The 10,916-nt window shown below is 40.3% G+C and overlaps 1 protein-coding gene across 1 annotated transcript in view; it reads left to right on the forward strand.

Annotated features, from left to right (window-relative positions):
- ACRV1 (acrosomal vesicle protein 1) overlaps positions 1-5,173 on the forward strand; it is a 12,107-nt gene extending 6,934 nt beyond the window's left edge. Inside the window, exons 2-6 of the mRNA XM_019658868.1 lie at positions 2,118-2,186; positions 2,370-2,564; positions 2,715-2,795; positions 4,198-4,317; positions 5,049-5,173. Of these exons, the coding sequence (XP_019514413.1) occupies positions 2,118-2,186; positions 2,370-2,564; positions 2,715-2,795; positions 4,198-4,317; positions 5,049-5,173 (590 nt within the window). The remainder of the gene's footprint in view (positions 1-2,117; positions 2,187-2,369; positions 2,565-2,714; positions 2,796-4,197; positions 4,318-5,048) is intronic.
- Positions 5,174-10,916: the final 5,743 nt, after the last annotated feature.

Consider the following 10,916-nt stretch of genomic DNA (forward strand, 5'->3'; position numbering starts at 1 on the left):
AAAAAAAAAAAAAAATCTTGGCATGAGAAAGGTGTGTGCAAAAATGGTCCCGAAGGAGATCACCGATGAACAAAAGCAAAGGAGAGTCTAAGTTTGCCAAGACCTTTTGGAGAGGCAAGATGCTGTTTTGGGCCATATTATCACTGGTGATGAAACATGAGTTTACCAATATGACCCTGAAACAAAACGTCAAAGTGCACAATGGAAGTCAGGCAATTCTCCATGACCAAAAAAGTTCCATCAGTCCAAATCAAGAGTCAAAACGATGTTGCTAAACTTTTTTGATATCAGAGGGATTATTCATTATTAACTTGTACCAACTGGACAAACAGTTAACCAAGCTTACTATTGGAAGTGCTGAAAAGGCTGCATGGAAAAGTTAGATGACCTGAACTTTTTGCCAACAATTCATGGCTCTTGTATCACAACAATGCACCAGCTCACACGGCACTGTCTGTGAGGGAGTCTGTAGCCAGGAAACAAATGACTGTATTGGAACACCCTCCCTATTCACTTGATCTGGCCCCCAACGACTTCTTTACCCAAAGATAAAGGAAATATTGAAAGGAAGACATTTTGATGACATTCATTACATCAAGGGTAATATGATGACAGCTCTGATGGCCGTTCCAGAAAAAGAGTTCCAAAATTGCTTTGAAGGGTGGAGTAAGTGCTGGCATCAGTGCATAGCTTCCCAAGGGGAGTACTTCGAAGGTGACTATAGTGATATTCAGCAATGAGGTATATAGCACTTTTTCTAGGATGAGTTCGCAAACTTAACTGTCAGACTTCGCATGCACATATATACATATTCGTATATGTATAACTTTTACAGAGCTAGAGTACTGTGGGGCCTTACACTACCTCTGCCTCAAAGATCTTGCAATTCCTCTTGGCTTTTGGCTAGGATTAATAACTCAGTTCTAGTTTACTCACCTTACTCTAGTTTACTCAGTCGAATCAAACCATAATAATCAAATTCTCTGGTGTTACACTGAAAGAAATTTATACTTAAGGAATATTTATCTGACAGTTATTGATAAGATGGATTACTGGTAGAAGAGACTGGCCAGAAGAGAATGCCCAGCTAAGAGTTTTGTAATTTCCAATGTGAGGTGGGGAGTAGAGAAACTAAAATTAATTGAACTCTTAAGCAATGGACTAGGCACTTCACAGTTTATCTTATCGAATACTCATGACAACTTCATGAAGTGGGTGTAAATGTTATGTCACAAGGAATCTCAAATCAGAGATATATAAACAAAGAATTTTTTTTTTAGCTGAGCCATCCTGCCACCTGTTGGCAGCTCAGCAGCAGCTCAGCTTGGGCCGTGAATTGAACCGGTGATCCTGTTGCTCAGAGCTTACACTCTTGAGTGAGCTCTTAACCAACTGAGCCACTCAGCCGGCTTAGCAAAGAATTTTATATCTTAAAAGTTGATAGCAACTTTTCTTTGAGTCCCCAACCCACATGGATTGGGGATTGAGTATGGGAAAGAACTTGAAATTGCCAAATAAAGATGTCTTAATCCCTTCTGATAATTTTTGTGTTCCTTAGATATTTGTCATTTCTAGTTTAAAATTTATACTGTCCAAAGGTAAAAATCTTCCACCCTTAATTTCAGCTACCATTACCCAGCTATTGAAACAGGTTGCTTTCTCTCTCCCTCTTATAATCTCTAGTCTTCTTGCTTTTCACTCACAGAGGAAGGAACTGGAGGGAGGGCTGGTGGTGTATTTCTAGTTACATGAGTGATGATATGTTGATTTCCTGATGCTGGCTTTGTTGGGGAGGCACATTAATTTCCCTCCAGGTGCTTCTGGTGCCTGGGAAAATGGGCCCCCTGTGTACTTTTGAATATTGTGGGTCTTAAAATTCTTCCCTTTAATCCCAGAGGTGGTCTCTGTGTGTTTCATTAACACCTCTGTCCTTCATGGTCTCTTGGGTAATTAGCTGATTTCCTGCAACATATATAATATCTTCATGTGCCTGATCTAAGCCCACAGAAAACCTAGGAATCCCACACCATTAGCCTTACTCCACAGGAAAGTAGTCTTTACCCGGAAACGCTTTCTCTCATCTTGACAATCTCTCTTCTGTTCCTTCTCCATCCCAGGAGCATCAGGTCAGCCTGATGAACCTCCTGACTCTATAGATCATCAAGCTTCAGTTCAGAAACTTCTAGGTGAGTACTTTTCACTTGCAAACCCGTCAGACAGTGAGGCTATATATAAGGCTTCTTCAGGCAAGAACACTTTAAATGAGCCCGCTTCAGTTGGAGGTGCTTCAGGTGAGCATGGTTCCAGTGGAGACGCTTCAGGCGATCCCAATTTGGGTGAGCATGCTGCTGCGAGTGAGCATGCTGAAGGTGAACATGCTTCAGGTGAGCACACTGCAGGTGAGCACACTTCCGGTGAACAACCTTCAGGTGAACAGCCTTCAGGTGAAAAGCCTTCAGGTGAACAGCCATCCATTGAACAGCCTTCAGGTGAACAGCCTTCCAGTGAACAGCCTTCCAGTGAACAGCCTTCCGGTGAACAGCCTTCAGGTGAACAGCCTGCAGGTGAACAGGTCTCAGGTGAAAAGCCACTGGTTGAACAGCCTTCCAGTGAACAGCCTGCAGGTGAACAGGTCTCAGGTGAAAAGCCATCGGTTGAACAGCCTTCAGGTGAACAGGTCTCAGGTGGAAAGCCATTGGTTGAACAGCCTTCAGGTGAACAGCCTTCAGGTGAACAGGTCTCAGGTGAAAAGCCATTGGTTGAACAGCCTTCAGGCAGTCCACCTTCAAGCACAGGTGAGCCACCTTTGGATGGGTGCCAGTCCTTAATTTCCGGTGGGAAGTAGCAACACATCAAAACACCCAATTTTAAGGAAAAAGTGTAGAAGAAAGAATAGTTCACAAACAAACAGCTCTCCCCACAACTCTCTTTACAATAATACCAGGAGGCAGGAGCAAGGTTTTGTGGGGCCCTGAAGGCTAAACAATTTGGAAGGCCCTCTTTAAGAAAAATAACACAAATACAAAATACCAGGTGTCCCTCCAGCTTTATTCTACGTGTGGAATTATGGATACAAATGCCCACAGCTCCCCCAGGAAAGAGGCTCCTGGAAGACTAACCTTCATGAGCTTCATGCTAAATCTGTTACTTAAACTATGTTAGAATGCTTTGCAAACTCTGTAAAGACATACCTAGCTCTGGAGCTGGTGGCTCTTTGTTGTTTGTTTGAACATAGAAAGTAAAACATGAAGACACTTTATTAGATCCAGAGTTAAGTTCCCAGGACAACTGTAATTATTTGGCTCTTCCTAAAAAGGGGTTGTTTGAGGAAGGAAAACAAGATACACGGTTTGATGCCTCAAGTTCCTATCAGACATAAATACTTCATATTTCACCCCATTGCATAAGTAGCAGTCTTTCAAATTTTCAGATGAGAGAAGTGAGGCTAACATCACATGGCTAGAAAGTAGCAAACCTTGGATTCAAACTTAGGTCTGACTCCAAAGCCACTTCTTCATTTATATATAATTGGGATTCATCAGCAGTGAAGATCATAAATGAAGCAGTGGCTTTCCACTTCTTATGCTTCCTTAACTAGGGGATTGGCAGTGGAGATCGTAAAAGAGGCAATATGGAAGCATTTCAAAAAGAATGCCCTTTTGTGAAAGGCCCTTTGTGACCTTATTGAAGGTCAATTTGAAAATTGAGAATGATACAGACGCTTTATGGGGTTTGCAACATTAGCGCATTTTAACAAAGCTTATTAATGTGTCAAATTTTATTCTAAGCGTTGGTGCTTGTGGGTGAGAATATGGCGAGGAGTACAAAAGGGAGCCAGTCACATAATAAGTTCTTTGCTCCTATTGAGTTACACATGGCAGAAGGGCATCTCATTATAAATGTCCAGGATGTCCATGGGGATATGAATTGGAGTAAAAGTCAGTATTAGAGAGATAGAGTTGGGATTCATCAGCAGTGAAGATCATAGATGAAGCAGTAAGAATGAAGGAATTTCCTCTGGTCCAGGAGAAAGAACTTGCTCTATCAGACACAGGGCACTTAGATCCCCAACAAGAACCAATACATTAAATGTGTTAAACCTAGGCTACTTGTGGCCCATCATCCCTCCCCAGATGTGTGACTCAAGACTACACACGACCCACAAGGGAATTTCATCAGCCTTTATTAAATTTTCAGACCCGGCATTAAATTGCCACACATGCTCTTATTTGAACGATCAAGGGAAATGTCTCCGTGGAGAGGGAGTCTGTGCCACTCAGAAGTCCCAGCAGTGCATGTTAAAAAAGATCTTTGAAGGTATGTGGGGACTTCATGAGGCAATCTTTGCCAGAGAATACATCGACCGAGTACTGATGGGGAGGTGTGGTGGGGGGCAGGGGCCTGAGCAGGAATCAAGCTGCGGTTCCCAGGAACTTGGCGATTCAGGAGAACTTACCTTTATCCTTCCAAGAATGAAGAGTAGAATTCCAGCTATTGATGGAGAGGTAGAGCCCCTTCCCAGCAGGCCTACGAGGTCTTAAAAGGAAGAAGGGAGACTGGCTGTCTCTTCTTATTGAGAAACATGAATTGCCCCTTGAGCCATTGAGACATGACTGTAAGCTCTGGACTGTGTCTCGCTTATTCATGGCTATATATTCCTAGCACTTAGCACCAGGTCCAGTACATGGCAGGGAGGCATTTAAATACTGAATACATGAATAAACAGCTGTCTATCAGTCTGTGTTCACAGGTTTCCAGACCTGAGTATATTCCCATACCTCTCTACCGTTCCACTCACTCCTCATCCCCCAAATAATGAACCATGCTGCCTGAATTCCCTTGTGGTTTATCTGGTCCCTCATTAGAGGGAGTGGGCAACTGATGGGGGGAAATGCCCAGACGAGGCAGATGGAAAGGGATGGGAAGGAAGAATATATAAACTGGAGGTCTTAGCCGTGCCTGCATGGGGATGCTGGGGACCATGAGATGAGGCTTAGGATGGAGGATGACGCCTGCTGCTCACTCCAGTCTGTCCTTGCTTCTTTCAGGTGGAAAACTCCAATTCATGGTTCAGGGGTGTGAGAATATGTGCCCATCTATGAGCCTCTTCTCCCATGGAACCAGGATGCAAATTATATGCTGTCGGAATCAATCTTTCTGCAACAAGATCTAGAAGCCTTGCTACCAGTTCTGACCAAGGCAGCAAAAATCCTCCATCAACCTACTGGGCTTAATTTATATTTAGTTTCTTTTCCAGTCAACAACTAGTCAATCGCATGTCCTCTGCCTGAGTGTCAGACAAGTTGCTCACATATCTTCCCTCTCCCATCCACGCAATGGCCCATACTTCTCTGTCCTCTGTCTTCCCTGTTCCCAAAACACATCTCCCAACACTCTCTTCTTTTTAAATAAATGCCACATGGTTAAAGAATCTAGACTCCGGACACACTTCTTTTTCTGTCAGCCAGTTGCAGGATCAGCCTGAGATACTCACTCCACACATTAAAGTGGGTGCATTTTTAAACCATTCTATATTCATCAAAGTGAGGGGGTCCTCAGGGCAAAGACCACAAGAAGGAATACAAAGTAGGCAGTAGCCTTTCATTAGCTTAAACAATATTGAGGGTCCTTCTCTCTGACTCCCCACCTTTCCATCCCTGTAGAAATCCTATCCCCTTGTACTTACCATGGTGTCCAAAACCCACCCTTTCTTTGGCTCTTGAGAGTTTTTAATTTACTCTTAACATAATTATAAAAATAAAATGGCTCCATTTTTTTTTTTAAGATTTTATTGGGGAATTGGGGGAGGGGAACAGCGTTGGGGAATTCAGGGAAGGGGAACAGACAAGTTGCTGTCCTTTTGTTCTTCAGTCTGGTTGTGGAGGACATTGCTTCATCAGCCCATGTTGGTATTATGATCATTGCACTCTTCCCGGCTGAGGCAGATCAGTCGCCGGCCATTGGACGGCCGCTCACAGCCACTCACGGTAGCTCACGGCAGCTCACTGCAGCAGGGACTGCAGCCTACGCCGTTGCTGGCCACTCAGCAGCACAGCTCCAGATAGAGCTGTTGTTCACAATCTTAGCTGTAGAAGGTGCAGTGTCACTGGCCCATGTGGGAACCAAACCAGCGGCCATGCTGCTCAGAGCTCATGCTCCCAAGCCAACTCTTAACCAACTGAGCCACTCAGCCGGCCCCTAAAATGGCTCCTTTTAAAAATTTATTTGCTGTATAAATATATAGAGGTCATAATGCTTAAATTTTTTTCACATACACAATGTTATTGGATCACCTCAGCACAGAAGGGCAGGTGGAAGTACTATAACAGTCCCTCTCATTTTGCACTAGTGGTCTATTCTTCAGAGTGTTTTCACCTCCATCGCTGGCTTTGAAGTTAGAGAAAGGGGACTATCAGCCAAGAGATGTGGGCAACCCATAGGAGCTGGGAAAGGCAAGGAAATGCCTCCAGAAAGGACCAAGGCCAGCCAATACTTTGATCTCAACCCACTGAGACATGTCAGTCTTCTGACTTACAGAAGTGTAAGATAATAATTTTGTGTTGTTTTAAGCCACTCAGTTTGTGGTAATATGTTACAGCAGCAATGAACAAGAAATGCAAACAACTAGACAGAAAATTAGCAAAGATACAGAACTCAAACACTGTAAACCAAAAGATCTAATTGACATTTATACAATACCCTACCTAACAACAGTTTATACATTCTTTTCAAGTGCCCATAGAAAATATAAGATAGACCATATCATGGGCCATAAGCATACTTAACAATAAAGAAATTGAAAAGGGATCTTGAGAAAGGAATTTTATGTATAACGCTAGAACCCAACAAGGACTACTAACTATGTTCAGCTTCAGATGGAAGCTAAAGTGGCTATGAAAAATATGGCCCTTGATAACTGCTGCTGAGGAACAGAAGATTTACTTATGAAACACTTACTGTCCTCCTGGCCTCTGGAAATTTTTTTATGGTAATTGTAATTTACACCATTGTGTTCTTACAGCCTTGGCCCCGACTAAATCTTAGAGTTACAGTTCCTAATTGCACAACTAGCAGGAATGAGATTAATAATGAATGATACTTGAGTGCTTCCAATGGGAAGTAGATGGGCCGCATTAAAATAATAATAATAATAATAATAATAATAATAATAATAATAATAATAATAATTAGTAGTAGCAACAACAACAAAAAACAATACCAGTAAATGGAAACCCTTCTCATGGTCATTTTGTGAAAACCAAAGAGGTGCATGGTTGTGTCCTCAATCAGTAAGTAAATGTTATGCTAGTTGCAAAATACAGAAAAGTAAGACAGAAACCAAAACTTGAACCATGATAGTTTGCAGGTTAGAAATGATTCAGAGTATTTATTCTCTTAATGAAGGCCTATAAGTTGACTGCCTCCCATTTACCTGTCTTTCCCTTTTGAGAAAAATTTGGCCTTGACTTTCATCTAGTGTTACGGTCTTGCCCCATCCCCAGTGGTCCACCATTTCAGCAAGACAAACAACACTAAGACTTTCTGGAAATGAGCCTCACTAGCACCATGGGACCACATTATCCAACCAAGAGGTTGGTCATTAGTGCATCTTTCTGATTGATTTATGACCAAAAGGATAATTGTGGATGAAAAAGGGGCCACATACTAAACCTGACAAGCTCAGGGAAGGACTGTATGATGGGCCTTACAAACTCAGAGACTGAAAGTTACCACATAGGATGGTCTGAACATAAAAATTCCTGACTAAAAAGGGGTCATGGCGGGGAGTCACGTATTAGGCCTGTAGCTTCCTTGACCTAGGCCAGTCTTTAAGTAACGTGCCTACTGTTTTTTTTCATCTAAGATAACAGACCTCTGAAATGTCAAAGCAATCTCCTTTTCCAGGCCCCTCAGGGCACAACCATGGCACTAGAGCACGAGAGCACAGAACCCCTCATTATCTTGTTCCCCACATACCATCTCTATGTGCTATAAATGTTAATTATTAACTGTTCTGTACCCACCAATGTAAAAGAAGTATGAGTCTCTCTGTTTTACTTCTTATCCATTTCCAGAGATTTCCTGCTTTCCTTTCTCCTGCCCCTTAATCTACCACCAATGATTTCAAGTAACCCTCCTTATATCTCCTCCTCTTATTCTCATGTATAAAATAAGCTGCAAAGCTGCCATTCTCCAGAGCATTTTCTCTCAATGGAATTGAAAATTTCTCAATTTTCTCAACTGAGATTTTGCTTCCTGGCAATTGTCATCAATTTGGCTCAAATAAACTCATAAAAATCCTAAATAAATAAATAAATAAATATCATATAGATTGTGTTCACCAAACACAATGGAATCAAACTAGAAATCAGTAACAGAAAGATAACAGGAAAATATCCCAATACATGGAAATTAAAGAACATATTTCTAAATAATCCATAGGTCAAAGAAGTATCAAGGGAAATAAAAAATACATTGAACTGAATAAGGAAAATACAACATATCAAAATTTGTGGAAAACAGCTAATACAGTGCCGAGAGGGAAATTTATAGCAGTAAATGCAAATTTTCGAAAATGTGAGTTTTTAAAAAAGGTTCAAATCATTTAAGTTCCATCCTCAAGAACCTAGAAAATGTAATGCAAAATAAACCCAAAGTAAGCAGAAGAAAGTAAGTAATAAAGATAAAAGCAGAATTGGTAACTACAACATTGCCACAGGATATGAAAAAACAGTTTGGAGAATATAATCAATAGTGCTGCAAATATTTTGTAGGGTGTCAGATGGACACATGTCTTGTTAGGGAGATCACTTCATGGATGGTGTAGATGCTTAACGACTGCAGTGTACACCTGAAGCTGAAGCTGAATAACATTGTATGTCAACTATAATTTAACTATATATTTAACTTTATTAAATATATATATGTCACGGGATATGGAGTATAGTATAGGGAATAGAGCCAATGGAATTTTAATAGATATATACAATGTCAGAGGGACAACAGATTGGGGGAGGGGGGTTATCATTTTGTGAGGGGTGAGATGTATAACTATTACATTGTTTTGTACACTTGAAACTAATAAAAATGAAAAGAGATGATTAAAAAAGATAAAAGCAGAAATCAAAACTGAAAACAAAAAAATAGAGAAAAATCAATAAAACGAAGAACTGGCTCTTTGAAAAGGTCATGAAAACGGACAAACCTCTAGCAAGACTGACAAAGAACGAAGATACAAACTACCCATATCTAAATGAAATGGAATGTCATTAGAGACCATGAAAATATCAAAAAGATGCTAAGGGAATAAAACAAAAAACTCTACACACATAAATTGGACAACTTAGTTAAATGAACCAATTCCTTGAAAAATCAAACTACCACAACTTGCTCATTATGACATGGATAATTTAAATAGCTTTATAACTATTAAGGATATTGACTTTATAATCTAAAAATTCCCCAAAAATAAATCTCCAGGTCATGATGATTTCACTGGAAAAGTGTACCAAATGTTTATAGAAAAATTAACACCAATTCTACAGAATCTCTTCCAGAAAAGAGAAGCAGAGGGAATGCTTCTCATTTTAAGAACCTAATGTTACTCTGATACCAAAACCAGACAAAGACAGTACAAAAAGCAAAAGAAAGAAAAGAAACTACATACCACTATCTCTTGTGAAAATGGACCTAAAAAATCCTGAAAAAATATTATCAAATAGAATTCAGTAATATGTAAAAACAATCATACATTATGATCATGAGGTTTATTCTGTGGGTGCAAACTTGGCTCAATATTTTAAAATCAATGTAATCCATCATATTAGCAGGATAAAAAAAATATCACACTAGTTTGTACCAAAAAAAAACCATTTAGCAAAATTCAACAATTATTCATGTTAAACTCAGAAAAAAAGAAAGAGGAGACTTTACTTAACTTCAAAAAAAAAAACCCTACAGATAACATTACTCTTAATGAAAAGAGACTGGATGATTTCCCTTTAAGATTGGGAACACCTTATTCAATGTAGTGCTGGACATTCCAGTCAGTGCAGTAAGGGAAGAAAAAGAAGAGGCATAAAGATCAGAAAGGAAGAAATACTATAAAACGTCACTATTTGCAGATGACATGATGCTCCATGTAGAAAATTTGAAATCTACAAAAACACTCAAAAGTAATTAGTGAGTTCAGCAAGGTCATAGAATATATCAACATACAAAAATCTATTGTACTTCTACACTAGCAATGAACACTTAAACATCAAAACTAAAAATGGAGTATCATTTCCAATGGCTAAAAAAAGAAATACCTGGGATGTCAAAAAATGTATACAAGAGGACACTTTGGGGCTGGCTGAGTGGCTCAGTTGGTTAAGAGCTCGCTCAAGAGTTTGAGCTCTGAGCAACAGCGGTTCAAGTCCCCGGCCCGAGCTGAGCAGCTGCTGAGCTGCCAACAGGTAGCAGGATGGCTCAGCTAAAAAAAAACAAAAAAACCCAAGAGGACACTTTGGTCAACGTTGCTCAAGCAGTAGTTTGCTATAATCAGAAGTGTCTGGATGCTGATGTTAACAACTTTGATCACCTCTTGTAATTGCAGAAGTCAAATGTGACTTGATTCAGCTTTTGTGATCGGTATATATTGAGTATTACAATTTTAATAGTTTATTTTCCTTAAAATGTGTATACATTTTTTTGGCACCCACTGTATTCAGATATAAATTTAACAAAATATGCATAGGCCGTGTAAGCTGAAAACTACAAAATACTGGGCCGGCCAAGTGGCGCGATGGTTAAGAACTGGCTTGGGACTCCAGAGGGCCCCGATTCGGATCCCACATATGAGGGCCAGTGACACTGCCCTCTACAGCTAAGATACTGAACAACAGCTCAACCTGGAGCTGGGCTGCCGTGAGTCG

Source organism: Hipposideros armiger, unplaced genomic scaffold, assembly GCF_001890085.2.
Source record: "Hipposideros armiger isolate ML-2016 unplaced genomic scaffold, ASM189008v1 scaffold_291, whole genome shotgun sequence".
NCBI classification, from domain to species: Eukaryota; Metazoa; Chordata; class Mammalia; order Chiroptera; family Hipposideridae; genus Hipposideros; species Hipposideros armiger.